This window comes from Pinus tabuliformis, chromosome X (genome assembly GCF_031772625.1).
Source record: "Pinus tabuliformis cultivar Carrire ecotype Pingquan chromosome X, CPIR1, whole genome shotgun sequence".
Lineage (NCBI taxonomy): Eukaryota > Viridiplantae > Streptophyta > Pinopsida > Pinales > Pinaceae > Pinus > Pinus tabuliformis.
In genome coordinates, this window is record NC_142308.1 from 1309140041 (window position 1) to 1309162472 (window position 22432).

General features: G+C 34.6%; 1 protein-coding gene across 1 annotated transcript; it reads left to right on the forward strand.

Annotated features, from left to right (window-relative positions):
- The first annotated feature begins 364 nt into the window (after nucleotides 1-364).
- LOC149144899 (thylakoidal processing peptidase 1, chloroplastic-like) lies at nucleotides 365-10740 on the forward strand. Its single transcript, XM_089448463.1, has 6 exons — nucleotides 365-1815; nucleotides 5363-5431; nucleotides 5570-5638; nucleotides 8316-8402; nucleotides 9163-9230; nucleotides 9967-10740. Exons 1-6 carry the CDS (start codon nucleotides 985-987, stop codon nucleotides 10130-10132), a joined length of 1290 nt encoding a protein of 429 aa, XP_089304589.1. The 5' UTR covers nucleotides 365-984; the 3' UTR covers nucleotides 10133-10740.
- The last annotated feature ends 11692 nt before the right edge of the window (nucleotides 10741-22432 follow it).

Below are 22432 nucleotides of genomic sequence, written 5' to 3' on the forward strand. Positions count from 1 at the left end.
CAACGATTAATTTCATATTACAGAACTAAATCCAAACCCATCGTTGGAACAGAACTAAACCCATATTCTGCTTCTTCCATGATGAAACTAGATTTTCCTTTAAAATCACGCATTGATCTCCCAAAGTAGATGGACGAGGTGCCCAAGTCAAAGCCCATGCCAAGACGCAAACCATAAAAACTAAAGGTGAGATGTGGGATCCATGCGGCAGATGCACGATGTTCCCCAGTCAAAGCGCATGCCAATACGCACACCGTAAACTAAACCTAAAATTTGGGATTCAGACCAGCCGCCTGAATATTTATCTCAAATGCCAAATAAAATATTCCCCCGTCACTCACAAAAGGCGGGGTCAAAGTTGGAAATTGATAAGAAATTAATACACCACTGAATATACAGTGGAGGGTAGGTGACGTGAAAGATCCAGGCAGCACCCATCCAGCGATCTATTAGAATCTAATTTCCCACTACTCTTCTTCCTTCCCCACTACTCTTCTGACTTCCCAGGTTGGGAGAGAGTTCGGCGCTCTTTCTCTGCTCATAATCTCTCTGATTCCGCTGCAGATCCCATACCCTTCTATTTCCCACTACTCTTCTTCCTTCCCCACTACTTTTCTTACTTCCCAGGCGGGGAGAGAGTTCGGCGCTCTTTCTCTGCTCATAATCTCTCTGATTCCGCTGCAGATCCCATACCCTTCTGTAATATTCAATCCTTCGCTGCCCTTTAACACAATTCTCGCCGTTATTTCTTTGTGGGTTTAATTCCAACCTGCGTTTTTGAAGGCAAATCGAATTGTTGTGTGCCATTTGGAGGTCATCTGGGATTTATTCGGATTGTTCTTAGAACATCCAATTCACAGATCGAGTGAAGATTTTGGTCGGCAATTGTGCAATGGAGCTCTGAATGTTGCTTTCGCTGGCTTCTTGTTAAACCCAGGCAGAGAACTGCATCGTTTACTTCGCTGGATTTGGAAATTGATACAAATGGCTTTACAATGCACAGTCACCTGCCCTGTCTTGTTCGCTGCTTATGTTGCTGGAGCTTGCAAACTCTCACAGGGCGCTGGAAAGATATTATCATCGTCGTCATATGAGAAGAAGAGACCCTGTCAGGGTTTCTGGGCGGAAAAGGCCGAGGCCGTGTATGAGAAGAACAGTCCCTGTCAGGGTTTATGGGCGAAGAAGGCCGTGGCCGCATTGAGGGAGCGCAAGTTCGAGTATTGTCCATCATGGAAGAAGCAGAATACCAGAGAAGGGCTTGCGTCGTTGGGGAAAATACTTTTTCCGGACTTGTTGTGCTCTCAGAGTCCTCCTCCGGAATCTCTGAATTCGTTCATCAATACCCCAACAGCGTCGCCTACCTTGACTGGGTCTATGGGGTTTTCTTCGATGGGGGGAGCTTCCATGTTCAGGCTTAAGTCATCCACCATCATACCTTTTTTCCAGGGCTTGAAATGGTTTCCTTGCAGTGAAATCTTTCAGGGCTTGGCTGTTGCCAAGCCCGGAAGGATGGATAACTTTGTAAATTCTCCTAGTTTGAGCAACGACGATCCAGTGGACGGAGGAGGAGAAGACAATGCCCTACTGGAAAAGGAAACAGAGAAGCGGTCGGAAACTGTTGAACAGAAGAGTAGCAGTGAGAGATTGAGTTGGCTGCCTGGGTGGGCTCAGATAAGCTCAGATGATGCAAAGACCCTTGCAGCGGCGGTTGCCATATCCCTGATTTTCAGGTCGTTTGTGGCAGAACCCAGATACATTCCTTCCCTCTCCATGTATCCAACCTTCGATGTTGGAGATCGAATCGTCGCGGAAAAGGTATCCACCCACGGCCCTCTCAATTATGCATATTTCTATTCCAAATGCATTCCTGAGATGTATGGAGTTAACTGACTTTTCAGCCATTTGCTCGACGATAATTATGTATTGGTGATAATCATGTGTTGGCAAGGGGCCTTGGTAAAAACTGGTTCATCACAGTGCTATCCATTGCGGTCTGCAGTTCACTATCTCACTAGCTCAAACCATCTAAATCCATATCAGATGCACCTGGAGGTTGCACATCTGGAGTTCCATTAGTTGATATGTCTACCATTTGTGCGAATTTGATAAGATGTCTACCATACTAAGCTTTCTCGAGCTCCGGAACCTCAAGGTTATATCTCATACCTGGGTTTAGATGGGTCTTGGCCCCAATTCACACTTTAGATTCAATGCACCTTTGCACAGAAAGAATTCATGGATCACCCTAATCCCCACCCCATCTCCACCGAGGCTGTAGAATGCATTTCACTTCTCTTGGTGTGAAAAATATGGACACTGAGGATGCAGAATGCATTTCACTTCTCTTGGTGTGAAAAATATAGACACTGAGGATGCAGAATGCATTTTACTTCTGTTGATGTGATAAAAAAAGACTTGAAGGATGATGAGTGCATACTTGTGCCCCACTGAGATATTAATTTTTTTTTATTCTTTTATTTTGAGGTGGATAAGTCAGAGCCAAATGTAATTTAGTGCTAAGGCAAAGATGTTTTCACCATGATTGACAGATGTCTCCACCTGCCACACATTAATTTTCGTGGAATGACGAACCGCATACTTCAGCAAATTAAGATATGATTGTTAATGCATAAAGGGAAAGGGCTTCAGTGGTGATGAAACACATCTTGTGATTATTGAACCCAAACTGCTTACATAGTCTGTCAGTGTGAGCAGTTTAAAAAACAAACCCATGCCAACGTTATGTTTCCTGCTCAGGATATAGTTAGAAAAGACAATTTAGCATTAAAAGAATCAATTCACCAAATTGTGAGCCTACAGTAAGTGTCAAGCTCCAGGGGAAGATTAGAAAACAAATAGGGTGTAGAAACAATGGGATTTCTACAGAAAGAAGATTTTGGTATAGTTCCCTGCACCCCATATCACAAGGTTCACCAAACTTCAACCTTGAGATTTGAATTTCAATGAACTAATTTTGTATTTTTGAGGGTTGTTGAGGTTCATTGAACCTCATGTTGTTTACTGAGTCTACAGCTCAAGCTTGTAACCTCGTGTCACAACTCAAGCATAAAGGGAAAGGGCTTCAGTGGCGATGAAACACATCTTCTGATTATTGATCCCAAACTGCTCACATAGTCTGTCAGTGTGTGAAGTGTAGTAAACAAACCCATGCCGACGGTATGTTTCCTGCTCATGATTTAGTTAGAAAAGACACTTTATCATTAGGAGAATCAATTCACCAAATTATGAGCCTACAATAAGTGTCAAGCTCCAGGGGAAGATTAGAAAACAAATAGGGTGCAGAAACAATGGGATCCCTACAGAAAGAAGATTTTGATATAGTTCCCTAGACCCCATATCACAAGGTTCACCGAACTTAAACCTTGAGATTTGAAATTCAACGAACATAACTTTTTTTTTGAGGGCTGTTGAGGTTCATTGAACCTCATGGTTGTTTACCGAGTCTACAGCTCAAGCTTGTAAGCTTGTGTCACAACTCAAGCTCTATTCTTGCAGTTTCCATATCTATCTTATTATTTTTTATGTTTATTCAATATTGATGCCGATTCTTACTATTTTATATTATATTTCATTATATATATATATATATATATATATATATATATACTCATTGAAAAATTTGTATTCGAAACCAAACCTAGTCATTGAAGAACTCAAAGTTGAACCCAAACTGTGTGACAGAGCCTATATCCACTTTTTGAAACCATGTTGATTACCTTTGCATTTTGAGCAATCTCTGCAAAACTAAACTGAAGACTGAAATTCAACTAGGCACAACATGCAGCATTTAGGCAATGCATAACAGAGCTCACGTTAAATGTTTTGAATTTTATGTAATCAATGAAGCAACTTTGTGGGGACGACCACTTAATTGCCAGCTGTCTACACGAACTATTAACAGATTACTAAGATAAGAAAGGCGACCAATATCAATAAAGAGCAGATCTCACAGTGAAGGAACTCAAAAGCACAAATGTGGTCACTAGGCCAGTCTTACCCAGTTGAATTTGAGAGGATTATGTTTGAATGGATTTAGGAATGTTATCTTATAGATGCCCTGCGTTGAAACTTGAAAGAGCCTTGTGGCTTGAAGCAAGTACCATTAAATCTGCCAGTGTATAGATGAAACAAATTATATCAATATCTCGTCTTTATCTAAACACCTCCAACCTGACAATTTTAAACATGATCTCAGAATTGATATTCCACTCATTCTCACTGGTTTGCTCTCCTACTCTCATCACTCTCACCTACCCATTTTCTATACATCTCTGCCCTGTTTGTGTTTCCATAAATTTAGTATACACACACCCACTTGTTTGTACTTATAAATATTTATACATACTAAAATTCCTAGTTTATATACCTTAATAAACTATTTTTCTATTTATGTCAAAAAAACATTACCACAATCTACTGAAAAAAGAGTTTGCTCACTATTATTTAATATGGTTCATATCCAATCATTTCAACATTGGAAAAGCTCTATGACTTAGATCTCTATTCATTGATATATGATTCCCAAGGAAATCAAAATATAACCTACACAACATTTCAAGTAAAAAGAACAAGCATGCATGAAAGTTAAAGTAATAAAAATTGAGACAAGAGGAAACAATGGAGAAAAAACTCTCCTGCCACTCCCATGTGTGCTTCCTTGCTAATATTGCTCAAGATGAAAACTAAATTTGCCTATATGATCAAAATGCCGTTAGCTGTAGATTAGAGAATAATATGTACTGATAAGTAGAAACTTGATAGGATGGCAAATGTCATGATGCATCATTGGCCACATTTGCAGATTTTTATGCAATAACGTAAAATTAGCAACATATATGGACATTATATTTGATATGTACCAAAATTTCAAATGGCACATTGGAACATCTGCAAGTTAGAGTAAACTTTGAATGCCATTCACGGTTTTTTCTCATATGCATGGGTGAGAATTAGGACTCAAGTATATGCACCACTCTTATCTGGAACATTCATTAACAAAAATAATATTATAAGACTCAGAACACAACAAAATTCCTTATGTCTTTTCCTTTAGTTTCTAAACTGACGGCAAGATCGATGCCATATTTAGAATTGATTTTTTGAAAGAATAAATATTTCAATGTTGATTTATTGCATGCCACGAAATCTGATTAAATAATATTGTTTGGGGACAAAGGAGCTCAAAACCAATCATTTCTATGGGGTTTAGTATAGTAGTTCATGTTTAAAAATATTCTTGATGCTTTGATTTGGGTGTTTTAATTCTCAATTTATAAATTATCTTCATAACATGGCAATTGCCAATTGAGATACTGATGGCTAATCTATCTTGATGTTACAGCTCTCCTATTTTTTTAGAAAGCCAGATGTGACTGATATAGTAATATTCAAGGCTCCCCCAACTTTACAGGTAATTTCCTTTTATGTTTGAAATTTGAATGGCTGTTGTTTCCTGCATATTTATCTCAAGTAATTGAATATTTTATAAATGAATTATTATTTGAATTGAAGTAAATTTTGTGGTGACTTGTATTGAATTTCTCATCAGGCAAATGGATACAGTGCAGGAGATGTCTTCGTTAAAAGAGTAGTAGCAAAATCAGGCGATTGTGTGGCAGTAAGTCTTATCAGCCGTTTTTTTTTTCCGAACTTTCCTGCTAATAGACCAAGTATTAGTGGTTATACCAAACTAGCAGAGAAGTGTGGTCTCGATATTATACTTGCCATCTTCCTTTTTGATGTGTTTAATGATGTTCTTTTGCTAGTAGAAAGTCGTTGTTCTCTTTACTTGCTGACATGTAAGTGATTGTGGTATTGGGCATCTGGAACATTTGCACTATCAGCTCACGATAACTGCTGAATTTTTTAACTTTCCCTCTTACCATGCTCCCTTTGCAGTAGGTTGGATTGCAATTCTTTTGTGGAGTTTCATTCATTCACCAATAATGCATATATTGTTAGGAATCACGGCACCTAATACTCATTATCCCAGTCATTTCACTAAACGTGATGTAATGTGCCCCAAACTAACTTATCCAATCTTTGGTATTTGTCACTCTACAAATTAATGGTAAATGGCTTGGGTTGGTGTCAATGAGCAGTAAGCTTCTTGTTCTGATTTCTCATGTATTTTATAATTTTATAGTTCTTAGAGTCAAGCCAGTTTTTATTGACGTTCATACTTGACAACAATCTGATGCACAACTAGAATTTCCAGTTAGCCACAAGATTCAAGATACAGCCTAGGTCAAGGAACCACACCTATAACACTAATTTGTTGAGGTCTATGTTGCAGGAAAAGCCATTATAGGCTCTGTACTGGGCACATTTCCATAGGGAAATGTGGTCTGGCCTTGAAATCCGTTTCCAGCTGTACAGATGCATCCCATATGTGGGAAATATATTTCGTATGGCCAGAAATGTGTTTCAATGCTACACCTGTGTTCATGTGGCATATGTACATCTCTAAGTCAGTCAATTTCGACTTTTTTTGACTGCTGAGACATACAACTTTGGATTAATCCTTAATTAGAGGTTAATAATTAATGAGATTTCTAGAAGCGTCTAAGAACATAATTTTGTTTATAAAGAGGATTTCATTCTCTTTTGCCTCACACTGTTTGAACAAGGCTAATTTGAAACACAATAATCATGAAGTATTAACTTCAAGTAAAGTTGATATTTCCTTTATCTTTCCCCTTCTAATCCAAGTGACATTTGTTTTATCTTACCTTTAAAAGTTAGACATTTCCTTTATCTTTCATTTTTATTATTTTATTTAATTTTTAACATTATAATTAATTGTTTCAGGATATTTGAAAGTGGTTTGAACCTCACTAAACTCCATATGGAGAAAGTAGAATTTCATATTCCGTTCAAGATTCAGCAAACTTGACAGTTTTCAGGATTGGCAAGATTGCAGCATTTTCATTGTATTCTATCACCTATGAATGTATGGGATTGGCATTTAATCAAGAGCACCAAGTACTTAATGTACCCTAATGTTGGTGGTGTTGATTGCTGAACTCCTTTGTCATGGCCTTACCAAAAATGTTTTCACTAAAGCTAAAATCATTGACTAGGTATGCTAAGCTTTTTCTATCATATTTTGGCCTTAGCAACTTAGCAAAAATGTACCCTTTACTCAAGCCAAAATCATTGATTAGGCATGTTAAGGTTTTTCAACCATCTTTTAAGGGTTAGATTAGATTCATCAAAATTTGGGTGGTGTTGATTGATCTCCCAAGAGCCTTGAAGTAGAGGCAAAGGCTAGACACAGACAAAGGGTGATACTCATCATGAAGATCCCGATATAAGCAATAGTGGAACATTGTTTATCATTTTTTGCCTGTCAGTTAGATGTTCTTGCTCATTTATTCATAATGCTTTCTTTCAAAGTTTCAGTATAATGTGCTATTTATAAATTAGCATATTATCGCGTTTACCTGTTTCAGAATTTTTGAGGGGTTACATTTCTAACGTGTTTCCATTTGGGAAAACTCATACCCGTTTCCCTATATTGTGCAACTTAGCTTGATGTCCATTGCAAGATCTTCACCCTTCTGCTCAGAAGTGCTGCTTCAAGTTTTTTGTACCTAAATCGTGGATGGTAGGAGAGCAGCAACTCTTTGGGCTTCTTGTTGGACACAATGAGTCTACAACTGTTCACTTAAATAAGCATTATTTGGGGCATACATGTTCCTAAATTCCGTGTATTGTTTCTACATCCAGAAATGATGAATGTTTTTTCTTTCTCAAACTCTTGAAATTTTCATTTTTGTTAACATGAAAGATGTTCAACAGATATTTTGCTATTAAAATGTGGATTGAAAGAGGAATACAGGCAACTTTGTTTTCCACCAAATTATCCAATATTTTCATGCCATTCAATTTATGGGAGGGACTCTTATTTATATCTTGCTAGGATATGGTATTTAAATATTCAGTAAACAAGGAGGGAAAACCTTTGGTTGATGTAAAAAAAGTAATTTATTATGAAGATATTTTTCTTCTTTTTGAACAGTTTTTCTGGTGTACTGATTTCCTCTCTTACGTATTGTCCAAATCTCTGATATGACTGTTGCTGTTTACCTTTTATTCTCTTCATTAGATCATCAAGCCTGAATATTTTCTTATTTTCTTCCCGTGTTTGAAGGCCCTCGTGTTATTTGAGATTGCACATGAACTTCTATGTTAGCAATTTTTAATGTTACCATATTCTTTGGTGACAGCTCTTTTGGTCTGCATGATTAATCATGTATTAATAAATCATATTATTCATAATTTAAGTGCAGGTTCACAATGGCAAGTTACTGGTGAATGGGGTTGTCCAAGATGAAGATTTCATTCTTGAGCCACCTGCATATGAGATGGATCCAGTGGTATGATCTCTTTGCTGTTTTAATTCATTGGCTTGATTATAAAGAAGATGGTAGACATTATTTGCTTTCACACCTATGTTTAGTGTGAAATACAATTTGAGCTTGGAGATCCCTCTTGTTTTAGGAATTGACATCTTTCCACCGTTTTGATTTGATGCCTCGCTCCCATTAATTGAGATCTAAGGATCCTATTATCCATTTTTTCAATAGTTTCTTTTGTCCGCCTAAAACCCATGTTAGATACCTGGCTGAAATAGCATCCGAATATCGAACTTTGTAATATTCCTCTGAGCAAGATAGCTGAATCAGAAACCTTCTAATTAGATGTTCAAATGAAGAACATAAACTTTTTGCTAAAGTATTATCTTACCAACACGAAGAGTACCTTCCAAGGACAGTAGCAGGTCATAGTACAATAATAAAGAACATCTGTAAGGGTGAAATTGAGGACAAAAGTCTTTCTGCTGTATCAATTGTTGGCCTTTAAGCTGTTTATGCTCGTCAATACCAAATGCTTCTAAATAAAATGGTTTAATAGAGTCAATAATGTAGTTCAAGGAGTTGCTAATATTTGATAGTTGCAGTTTTTACATTTCAAAGTATTTGTAATGATTTGTTGGCTATCAATATTTCTCTGCACAAGCAATTCTGTTGGTAGGTAGTCTAGAATAGTTATTAAACAATCCTGACTTATTTGATAGTTGCTATGCTAATGCTATGTTAAGTTGCTAACCAAGACAAAATGTTTTCATCCATGCAGTGCGTTCCAAAAGGCTATGTCTTTGTGATGGGTGATAATCGCAACAACAGTTTTGACTCCCATGTTTGGTAGGTTCCTGTACCATTTTTAAATCCTTAGAAGGTTTAATATCCACTCAAACAAGCTATCCATTGGATCTATTATTCAAATACTGTTGTTTTTATTCAGCTGTGTTGTTGTACTATTTTCTAGAATTTTTGTTATTGTTCTTTATAATCTTTTGGGGTTGTTGATTTGCATTGAAAATTTAATGAGTTTCTTCCCTACCGCTGCATGTTTCAATTTGTTCCATGTTTAAGTTTTTTGGTTCTCATAATCTTTTGTCTAGAAGATATATTTTGTGACATATACATTTTAAACAGTTTATTTGTGAATGCATACTTTCTGACAATGCCCAAAACACGTTAAACTATATTAGTTTACTGTGACCAAACTATGAACATTGTATGGCCCTATTTATGTTCATACCTTGGAAGTATAGTCCCCTGTTCTCAATGTGATTCAGTTATATTTATTTTTACCAGACATACATTTGTTTGTTGATTTTTTCATCTGATATTGTTGTATTTGTACTCTTTGTTCTGCCTGTATTGGATTGAAAATTTATATCAATTGTTTTTTCCTCATCCTTTTTATTATGCCTTGTGTTATTTGATGAGGATTAGCGCTAAAAATTAGAATGAAATCATGAGTCTTTAAATTCTCTCATAAGTTTGATCTTCTTTTCTTTTCTTTTTCATTGTAATCAGAATATCTGGTGCTCAGATGGTTTATCTGAAGTTTATTTTCTACCTGGCATTTCAGGGGCCCACTTCCTGTCAAGAACATTTTAGGGAGATCTGTACTCCGCTACTGGCCTCCAACTAGACTTGGAAGTACTGTTCATGAAACTACGCTTGGAAGTACTGTTCATGCAACAGGAACAACCATATTACCAGACTGCAGAGTAGCAGCTAATGCTGCCAAATAAGACAATTTTTGGAGAGTTGCTTTTGCTCAAGTCTCTCTTGAACATTCTTAATTCAAAGGGAAAGCATTGAATGATTTTAAAGCCATAAGTTTTGGCGATCCCAGAGATTCACAACAGAGTTATTGTGATGCCATTTAAGAGCCAGATTCTCATATCTGGTGGATTTCATTCGGTGAGAAGATGTGACGAGTAAGAAGTTGAAAATGGATGATCTGTGTCTCCTCTGCAGTATGATTGAATTGAAAATAAATTTCTTCCTATGGTGCTTATCATTGCCCCATTTATAATAATCATACTACTGAATTGAAATAAATCTCAGCATATGCTGCATATCATTGCCCCATTTGTAATAGAGCACTAAACTGGGCATTCCTAATTTATATGGTTGGCATTGGCCAAAAGTAGGTAGAGACTGAACAAATTTTATGGTCATGGATGGTCAAAGCCAGACAATGTTATTAGTTATATTGATTATTGGACTGGGTTATAAGGTGAAGGATCCTGGACTTTTACTGGTACGGTGGTTTTATTTTTCCAAACTGTTGTAGAGTGTTATCTCTATAGTTTGAATGCAAATGTAAGGTTTAACACCACCACCTTATCTATTACTTGTGCCTCCTGAGTTTAAATGTAATTGATTTGTTAAGTGCTTAGGCAAAGATTTGGATGGGATTTCGTTTTACCACAAGATTTGATGTTGCATTTGACAATGCAATATCAATGGGTAGAATATATTAAAATTACTCGTTCTATACAAAACAGTCAAAGAGGGGGAAATGTGGATGCTTGTTGGTCTTTGATGTATGATGATACATGAGTTAGATCTGCCCTGAATATTTGTAACTTACTATGAACTTTCAGACCTTCGATTTCACTGACTTGTCTGGTAGTAAAATGAAGTTTCTATGATGCCCATTTTAAATTTACTGTTTAATCCCTGACTACCATACTCTTTTGCTCCGGAAGCTTTCTAGAAAAATGTCTTAGTATCTCACCTTACTTTATTTGATTGCAGATGATCATATTAGTGCTTTATTTTTAATTAACAAATCCATGCTAAAGTTAACGCTGGTCAGTATCTTGTGGCTTTGTGATTTGAGATTGTTAGGCTAGTGAAATCTCAATTGTAAAGAGCATGTGCTTATGCTTTGATTATTTAAAAAAAGTGGATTAATGTTTCATTTCTAAGACATATCTCTATTGTGCTTATGCTTTGCTTATTTCAAACAAGTGGATTAATGTTTCATTTCTAAGACATATCTCTATTGAAGCATATTTAGCTCATTCTGAAATGCCTCAAGATTTATTTGTTTGTTTTCGTGCCATGTTAGTAAAATGTGAAACAGTGAGATCACCAGACTGAGTGACCCACACCAACCAAAGGATCAACTAAAAAAGAGGATTAAAATTGAAGTAAAAGATATTTCAATCTATGTTAAATTAATAAATTAAGAAAATATTTTAGAAAATGTTATCTGATCTATGATTTTGAAATTCGAATAAATGAATTAAGAGTGGAATGAATTTGATGTGAAAAAATATACTTTTAATACTCTGCTTAAGATACTTTTAATGTTATAAATTCAGAGCTATCTAGATTTGGATGTATTAGTTGTCTACCTCCCAACAAATGATAAAACAATGACCTCTTATTCCAATACGTTGAATTTAAATGATGACCAACTACTCCTGAACTTGGGATTAAACTCTTTCTATACATACATTATATGATGCAATGTTTTTTCGTATAAGCATAATCTTTGCAAGTTAATTGAAACATGTTTATTGCTTCGCCCTTTTGTATACTTGTTTAAAGGGAGAAGCATAAGAACATTCTTTTGTGTATTTTTTTTAAGGGAGAAGCATAAGAACATTTGTTTGTGTATTTTTTTTAAAGGGAGAAGCATAAGATCATTCTTTTGTATATTTTTTTTTTGTTCAAGGGAGAAGCATAAGATCATTCATTTGTATACTTGTTTTAAGGGAGAAGCATAAGATCATTCTTTTGTATACTTGTCTTAAAGGAGAAGCATAAGATCATTTGCTAATGATTATGGAGAGTATAATTGCTTTAAGGGAGAAGCATAAGATCATTCTTTTGTATAATTGCTTTAAGGGAGAAGCATAAGATCATTTGCTAATGATTATGGAGAGCAATACTTGCTTTAAGGGAGAAACATAAGATCATTTGCTAATAATTATGAAGAACAATCAAACCGATGGAGGGTGTGGGATGAGAATGTAGGTAAAATGTTACACGCAGGAGAAATTTGGTTGTTGAATAGTAGTTACATTGGAGCTAATGACCTTGGAGAGCCATCAACATGAGGGTGGGGGATGAAAATAATTTTATATTGAAGCTCATAAAATGATGAAGCAATAGGAAATTGTTTGTAGAACACAATGATTATATTGGGAACATATGAAGCTAACTATAAAAACTATAAAGCATAAGTATAAATCAAAATGTAGGGCATGTGATGCCTAAAGAAAAATCCCGGGTATTTGTTATAAATACTTGTGTATAATATTTCATCTAGAAAGAAGTTTCACAAAAATCAAAAGATAAAATACAAAAATACAAACCAAGGGAAGAGTCAATGTAATCATAAGACAATGTATATGATGAATAAATCATTAGTGTTCGAGGTTTAATATAGTTTAATTGTTTGATGATAATTAAATATCTTTGATTTTCCTCGGATTGCTTCATTTAAATGACTCCAAGGAGCAAAGAAGGCAAAGATGTTGGGATGGAGAAGAATGGGATGGAGGTTGGCCATCTAGAGCTAAGTTATAGATACTCATGTATACAATATTTCATTTAGAAGAAGTTACACAAAAATCAAAGGATAAAATACGAAAGTACAAACCAAGGGAAGAGTCAATGCAATGCACATAAGACAATGTATATGATGAATAAATCATTAGTGTTTGAGGTTTAATATAGTTTAATTGTTTGGTGGTAGTTAAATATCTTTGATATTCCTTGGATTGCTTCATTTAAATGGATCCAAGGAGTAAAGATGGCAAATATGTTGTGATAGAGAGGAACAATTTGGAAGTTGGTTATCTAAAACTAAGTTGGTTGTAGCAAAATGGGGGCTACAATAGTTGAGGCACTCTGAAAAGGGTATAGAACTAGAGTATGAAACCATCAAATATTCTCATATTGCTATCTCAGAAAATGCACAAGGCATTTGTGATATGGGTGATTGGTGTAAATCAATTTAATTTAGAAACAAATGAATGCTATAAATTCTATTGTTTTCTTATAAAATATAAATTTGATATTGTTTTCAAGGGACACGAGGTAACCACTAAATCATTTGAAACTTTCCTTCATAATATATAAATATCATTTAAGTGCATTGTTGTCAAAAAAATGGCATGGTGTGGTGGGCAATTTCAATGGAGCATTCTCATCTCCATGTTTTTGTATAGAAGAATGTCTTTCTCGAGGAGATCCAATTCTTGTATATGTTGGTGTATATAGTTAATGTTTTGTTAGAATTCATGACAATAAATAATAAATTAAAATTTATATCTTGTAAAAACCAAAATATATTTCTAAAATGTTTGGTAGTTTATATGATGACGTTGGTTTACAAAATAGGGGGCAATTCATGTAACACATGTAACAATGCAAAGATAAATATACTTAGGTAGCCTTAGCGATGGGTTGAATTGGTTTTATGCCTAATTTTTTTCTTGATCAAAATACCTTCCCTTGCCTTATGGATATTTTTTGGACACACTGCTAGGGTTTTACCACAAATTGTGTTGTGTAGACTCATTTTTTTTGTCATTTTTCTTTGTGAGTAATATTTTATATAGGCTCCTAAATAAAAGTGGTCTCACAACCATAGTGAAGTGGGCCAAAGATTTGTAAATCCATGTGTATGAGCAAGGGGTTGTTGATGTGAAAACCCTAGTCGTCAAGCAAAGTTTTTTCTCTTAAGCCCAAGTTGAGTCGTGTATAGATGAGCACATAATAGTGGGATGGAGCAAATAGTTGTGGAATTTTGTTTATGTACAAAAGAAATGCTATCCATCGAGTAGTCGAACCCAAGGTTAATTTGTGAAGAGATAGATCCAATATTTTGAGAGGTCAAGTTTGTCTAGTACTTGATGTTGTTGAAGAAAAGACTACACACCCTTAGAATGTCCATTGTGTTGAAGCAAAAGGCTACATATCTTGGGATTTTTTTTTTTTTTTATTATTATTATTATTTTTAATCTTGTGCGAAGATCTACACAAAGGTATGCTTGAATTGTAGAACCCAATTATAATAAAGCATTGTTCAAATTAAAAAAAGGGGCCAAATTCAAGCTGGGTTTAAGGGGCTAACTTATAGCCAATTTCGAAAGGTAGCAAAGGGGGCTAAGTTCTAGCCAATTTTGAGAGATCGTAGAGGTCAAGCTGACAATCAGACCAAAATTGAATCTATGGTACATATTTTAGGGACCATTGAGTAGTCAAGAAGAGGGTTGATTTCTTTTTGATATGGTTATATATATATACAGATATATGAGGTTGAACCCAATTTTTAGTAGAGGTCGAGTTTCGTTGAAGCCATAAACTATTTTTGTGGTGAAGGTATATATATATCTTATGTTTTCATTTTTTTTTTAGTTTTGATTTGGAGGGAGCATGTGTGTAGAGAATAAAGGGAAAAGATGATGAATGCCAAGTTTTAGGTGGATAAGCTTAATGATAAAAATAACTTCGAAATATGGAAAACTTAAAATGCGAGATTTGTTAGTGCAATAAGCACTGCATATTGTGTTAGATGGAAATATGAAGAAACTTGCAAGTATGAATGATGAGGAATATGAAATTCTGGATGCAAGAGCTCTCAACATCACTCTGTTATGTCTCGCAGATGATGTTCTGTTAAGTATGATTGGAGAAAGATCAACATTAGACTAATGGAGCAGGATGAATGACCTTTATATGATGAAATTCTTGACAAATGAAATCTACTTGAAGAGGAAACTATATAGTCTAAAAATGAAAGAAGCTACAAAAATTGCAAATCATTTGAATGTATTCAATACTCATATATTCCAATTAACTAGCATGGATGTTAAAATTGACAAGGAAGATAAGGTAATTGCATTGTTGTGCTCATTACCTAAATTGTGAGATCATTTAGTCACTTCTATTAGCTTTAGTACAATTGATTCTCTTGACTATGATTATGTTGTTGGAGCATTGTTGTATGAGGAGGTTTGAATCCTCTACACCAAAAGCAATGGTGACTAGAGGTCATTCCTCAAAAAAGGAGAGAAGTTGAGAGGTGCATCCAAATCAAAGTCAGAAGGTAATAAGGGCAAACTCAAATTTTGGTACTATAGCAAGTCAAAGCATCTCAAGAAATATTGTTGGAAAATGAAAGAATCCAAGGAAGACTCCAAAAAGTAGGTAAACCCAATTGAATTAGGTCCAAGTATGATTGATGAAGTTCTATCTATCTGTAATTTCCCTCAATATGATGAAGAATGGTTGTTAGATTGTGGTGCTTGTCATCACATGTACACATAGAGGTTGTTTTTCTTCTTATCAAGTTGTTGACTGTGGTATTGTTCTTATGGGAAATAATGTTTCTTGTAAGATTATTGGGGTTGTAAGCATCAATATTAAAATGTTTGATGGTATAATTATAAGGACATTAACAAAGGTAAAAACAATGTGCATGAATTGAAAAAAAAAATTTCTTTTGGACATATGGGTTTTGGAGGTTACAAATTTATGGGTCAAGATGGAGCATTGAAGGTGTCCAAGGGTGCTTTGGTATTTATGAGGGCTACAAAGATTGGAAACATTTACGAGTTGGAAGAATGCACTCAATCAAGGAGGCAATGGTGGAATATAAGGAAGAAAATGAATCCACTCATTTATGGCATAAAAAATGGGTTATATGAGTAAGAAATGGCTATAAGTACTGATAAACAACATATTACTTAGATTTTAAGCTTCTGTGATTCATTCTGATTCTTTGAGATTGTTTTAAGATGAATCACATAATCACTTTTTTTGGTCAATGTTTTGAACCAACTGTTGAGAAATGTAACTAGTTTCGGTCTTCATAATGTTGTACTAATTTCAATATGTATCCTATGTAACAAACAAGAAAATAAGAAAGAAAATTATTATATTAAAGCATGGGTTTCATGTTCATTATTGATGGTCTTCTAGGTAAAAGCACATTCTTCGTTCTTCTAGAGTTCGTTAGGTCTTAGGATTTATTGTCACAGGTGAATGGAGTCAACATCATGTTTTATAGAACCCTTCCAGGTAAATTTTATTTTATTTTATTTTTTCACCCGGTTCACAGTTACCTTGGGTCATTGGGTAGCCACTACGTCCACAGCAATTCTGGGCGGATCGACCTCGAAGGGGGATCACATCCCCTTGGCCTATGTATTGACCTGACCCCAAGGGCTTTCGGGTAGAATCGATCCCGTGACCTCCCGTATGGCGAGGCACTGCTTTGACCAGTTGAGCTAACCCTTGGGGCTCCTTCCGGGTAGTTTGTACTTGTAAAAAGATTTTTTTTTAAGTCTAGAACATCCTAGAATCTCCATGAGTACAAGTTGGCCTAAAGGAGGGAATTTGACCCCTTAAGAACGCTATATAAAGAGCGGTTTGACTTCATTGGACACACACTCACTCACAAGTTTGATCTACAAGAAAGGGTTCGATCTATAGTTGGGTAACTGCAAGAAGAAGAGAAAAGTGCAAGGAGAAGGAAGAATTTTATTTTCCTTGGTTTCTGGGCTCTATCGCTCTCACACATGCGAAAGTCAAGGGTTTTTGAGTTGCAGGAAGATGCCGAAGTTGTAGGATCGAGTTGCAGTAGGAAAAAGTGCAACATCTTGTAGTTGGGGAGAAGGAAACTTTGTCTAAGACCTCGTTGATATTAGGAACAGTTGTCTTGCTCTTGGAAGGTCCCAAAAGGAGGCTAAATTAGGGTTTCTCCAGGAGTTACAAGGCCAAAGTTGCAGGGTTGAAGTTGCAGTACGAGTAACAATATTGTAGCTGATAGGTCGAAGTTGCAGTGTAGTAGTTTCGTGCAGAAACAAAGGACTTGAGGAGGGTCGATTTGGTACTGGGAGAAGGACTTGGTCTAAGGATTGGGTCTTTGTATTTCATTTGAAGTAGATCCTAAGAAGAGAAGAGTTTTTGGGTTTTCCCCTTAGAGGGGCTTTGCCTTGGCTAAGAGCCTTATATCTGTGTCCTCTTTTGTTGTTGTTATTTCTTGATATTATTTAATGAACAAATCTAACTAAAAGAACATAAAGAAGATCATTAAGATTCACAAGCAAGTATTAAGGTTAAAGGAAATAAGTATAATAAGCAGCCATTATCGATTTTCCAACACTAACTATTATGGTTCATCCTCAGGACAAAGATGAAAATTCTGATCTATCACCAATTTAAATAGTTGAGATGCATCATGATAGATATAATAATTTTTAGGTACTATTATAATAATAATATTTAAATTTTGGTTTCAATTAGTTTCTTGTTATCTAATATAATAAAAAATTATAATATGAATTGTTATTATTCATTGTTAATTTATATTTCGTTTTTTGTTTTTTCCTTTTTTTGGATATTAAAATTAATTTTGATTTCATACCGGTTAGTTTCTTATAGCTTACTTAACGTTAATTTATTATTTAATATTATTAATATGTTTGTCTCTCCAACGTTTTCATATGGAACATGATGCATCTCAACTATTTAAATTGGTGATAGATCATATTTTTCATCTTTGTCCTGATGATGAACCACAGTAGTTGGTTCGAAAAGTCAACAAAAAAAACGTGATAATGTGATTAATCCAAAAACAATCTCAAATAAATATATTACATCCAATTTTAAATTATTTGAATTTGAATTTCTACAAACATTGTATATTTGGAAGGCATTGTAGACAAAGTTTAAAGTAGACAATCATATTAGTAAATTCATTCTTGATTATATCCATTTAGATGTTTGGGGGCCATCCCTTATAGTTTCTTTCAGAGGATCATCATATTTTGTAACATCTATAGATGATTTCTCTAGAAAAGTGTGGGTCTATGTCTTGAAAAGAAAAACTGATGTGTTTAATACATTTAAACAATTTAGAGTTATGGTAGAAAATAATTTTGATAAAGAAATCAAATGTTTAAGGATTGGTAATGGAGGTGAGTTTACAAAGTTCGAAAATATTGCAAAGAAATTAGGATTGAAATACACAACACGAATGTATATACTCCTCAACAAAATGGCATGGCAAAATGCATGAATGATTCTTCTAGAAAGAGCAAGGAGCATGCTCAACAATGCCAATTTGCAATGAGTTGTAGGTAGAAGTAGTCACTATTGCTTGCTATCTTGTAAATCAATTACCGTTAGTTGCAATAGATTGTAAAATTTCTTAAGAGGTATGGAAAAATCATCCTTGTGATTATCTGATTTTTGTTGTTGTTGTTGTGAAGCTCATGCTCTTACTCCTAAAATAAGTGTTATAAGTTAAAATCCAGATCGAATAAATGTTTTTATTGGTTATGACGATGTAGCTAAGGGATATAGATTTTGAGATCCCATTGAATCCCACAAAATAATCATTAACAAAGGTGTAATATTTGATGAATCCCCCCTCATTAATCAGATAATGTAAATGTTGATTTGATATAGTAACAAATGGCATTAAAACAACTAATTCAATTGGAGACTTAACCATGTACATAAACTTAGAAGCAAGAAGAAGCTTCTAATGATAAAGAAGCTATGGATGCTAAATATATTAAGGAAATGTGGAAATTCCACAACTAACACTAAGAAGATCTACACAGAATAGAAGTCGTCCGAAAAGGTATATTGATTTTGTTTCCTCTATTGCTTTGATTACTAATAATGTGTATCCTTCTTGTTATTAGGAAACAATACATGATATTGATAATGCTAAATGGAAGATGACAATGATACAAGAGATGAGTGCCTTGGAAAAAAAACAAAACTTGGGACTTGCTAGAACTTCCTAAAGAGAGAAAAGTTGTTGGGTGTAAGTGGGTCTACAAATTGAAGAAAGGCATTGATGGTAAAGTTGAAGGATATAAAGCTAGATTGGTTGTTGGTTCTCTCAAATGGAAGGTATAGATTATCATGGAATATTTTCACTAATTGTTAATCTTATTTATGTTTTCATTGTATGAGCACTAATTGCTTTACTTGGTTTAGAGTTAAAGCAATTAGATGTTAAACCAAAATTTTTACATTGAGCATTAGATGAGGAGATATACATGGAACATCTAGAAGGATTTGTTCAATATTGCAAAGAAGGTTAGTTTTCAAGCTCAAGAAATCATTACATGGTTTGAAGCAATCTCCTAGGTAATGGTACTAGTTTGATTCCTCCATGCCAGAGCATAATTATACTAGAAGTGAGTATGACCATTGTGTTTTCCTTATAGTTTTTAATGATGTATTCATTATCTTGGTGTTATATGTTGATGATATGCTTGTTGCAAACAAAAAAATCAATGAGTTTAATAGGTTGAAGTCTTAGATGAATAGCACCTTTGATATGAAGGATCTATGAGTAGCAAAACAAGTCTTAGGGATATAAATATACAGAGACAAAAATAAATGGTAAGCTCATGTTTTCACAATAAAAGTATGTTGAGAAAATACTTGTAAAATTCTATACGAATAATGTGAAACTTACAAATATCCCTTTATCTTCCCATTTTAATATTTCTTTTGTTTTATGTCCTAGTAGTAACGAAGAAAATGATTATATGTCTGTCATACCATATGTTAATGCAATAGGAAGTTTGATGTATGTGCTAGTATTACTAGAATAGATATTTCACATGTAGTGGGTGTTGTCAATAGGTACATGGTAAATTCAAGAAGAGAGCGTTCAAATGTAGTGAAATGGGTGCTATCATATCTTAGAGGCACATGTCGTTATTGCATCACTTTAACTATTGTAATGATTATATGTAGTAGACAAAAAAGATTCTGTTGATATTGAAGAAGAAATATATTTGTAATAAATGTCTTGATATGTATATAATTGATAAAATGATAGAATGATGATGTTACAAATGAGGGTCCCCATTATAAATAATAGGCACGATGCCTTTTCATGTGAAGAGGCATGTCTTTGTGGATAAGATACATCTTTACACCTTTTCATATATCTTATTTATCATTATTATTATTAAGTTTGTTACATTGCCACCCTATTAAGAAAATGCTTTGTCCTCAAAGCACAATGATGCGCAAGATTATCTCTAGTTGTGCACATCGTTATTTTCATGGGTTTGACTTCGACATACTGGGGGTTAGTCATCTTTCTTGCAAACCCCACCTCTTCTTCTTCTTCTTTAAATATAAAGTGTTATTTTATTAGTATTGTTATTTTTATTTTACTTTGTTTACACATGCACACCTTTACTTATTCTAACTTTTATTTAACTTTATATATATATAACTTTATTATCTAACTCAAATCCCCTTATCCCCTTATCATATAGACACAAATTTCATTGTACGAACATGATTTCTTCACTTATTTAGTGTATGGAACATCTTTGAATAACATATAGTCATCCATATTTCAATTGGCACTCTGAGTTTGGATGTCTAAGTTTGGTTATATGGTTGGTTTCTTCATTTATTTAGTGCAAAAAACATTTTTGAATAGCGTATGATCATCCATATTTCAATTGACACTCAAATTTTGGCTATCTAAGTTTGGTTGTATGGTCGTTTGAGTTGGCAGCAGATAGGGACAATGTAGGAACTATTGTTGTTTGTGATACCTTTAGTTCAGGGTCATCAAAAGCATTGCGGATTTGAAGCCGAGACCAAAATCTTGATTAGTGGACTTAATTCAGGACACAACACGTATTGTTCAAGGGATTCACAAAATGATGTTGTAACTTAGAGAATGCAAAAGTGGGGCTGAAATTTCTACTGACTTTTTTGTATAAGGATTGTAGAACATGCCATATATTGCATTCAACCTAAGGGTTTTGTTGACATTGCCAAGATATAAGAACTCCACATACACATATCCCTGTTGGTTCTCGAGCTCATTTGTAGGAATAGTAACATTTTTCACTATCTTGCAGCACTCAAATTGTGCCCTCAAGTCCCGTGTTGTCCACCAATAATCCACATTATCTTCGTAAATTAAGTACTTGTCACATTCTTCTATTTCTCCTCCAATCATCTCTCTTCCATGTTTAGTCGACATCACCTCCTCTTGCATAGTTTTGTCTATATTTTCATCATTAGTAGTGATGGTGTTTGTGGTTGTTCCTATTGGCCGAACATGGCTGAAACATGAATTTGAGGATGACAAAGGAGGTTGTTGCTAAATGGGGTTGTTGTTTATGTTTCCATATGGTGGTCTCGATGATCGGTTAGAATTGGCACTAACACTTTTGAAATTGTCGATGATTGTTCTCAAAGAAGGTGAAACCCTTGGTTAGTATTGTTTCTTGGGTTCCAACTTCGATGCTTCCTTTTGCGAAACATGTTGATCTCTTGGGATTGAAGGACAAATCCATTCAGTTAGAGGAGGGATTTATCTATAGTTAGCGGTGTCATAGTTGGGATGGATAATTTGCATGCTGCCTTGACAAATGACATCTCTTCATTCACTCCCCATTTGGTATCGTCAGGAGTGAAAATATCGGGCGCAAAGGACATTTCTTCTTTATTTTTAGGTGACACAGGGCTATTTTCTACTTCTTATATATAAATGAAATGTCATTGTCTAATACCTCTGGTGGACTAGCCATTTCTTCCTCATCTTGGTCATTTGAATCCTTCAATCATCTTATTATTATCTCTTATTTCCCATAACAGTTCCAATTGAGATTTATGAGAATCCCTTAATCGTTTGAAATACATGTCCATGAGTTTAGGTTTTAGAGCATATCATTAGAGATTTTTTGAGGTATAATATGATCCTCTTAAAGGAATATTATAAAATAATAGTGGAAATAATGAAATAAGATTAGATTATCTCATCAAGTTTTGGAGAGAAAAAAGAAAAAAATAATTTTTTTAACTCATATTTTCAACTTATCTCCCTATGATTTCACTCAAATTTTGAGTGGGAGTATTCGTTGGATGTGGAATTTAATTTTACATCCAAGGAGTACCCATGTTGCATACTTTTTATGGACCCTACTCCACGAAAAATGTGAAATACATAAAAAATTGATAATTTATTTATTTATTATATCTTTTTACCTTTTTACTCAAAAAATGGTGTATCA

Coding starts and splice junctions, on each gene's coding strand:
- LOC149144899 (XM_089448463.1), top strand. CDS start 985: ATGGCTTTACAATGCACAGTCACCTGCCCTGTCTTGTTCGCTGCTTAT. Junction 1,816..5,362: donor ATCGAATCGTCGCGGAAAAG/GTATCCACCCAC, acceptor TTGATGTTACAG/CTCTCCTATTTTTTTAGAAA. Junction 5,639..8,315: donor AATCAGGCGATTGTGTGGCA/GTAAGTCTTATC, acceptor ATTTAAGTGCAG/GTTCACAATGGCAAGTTACT.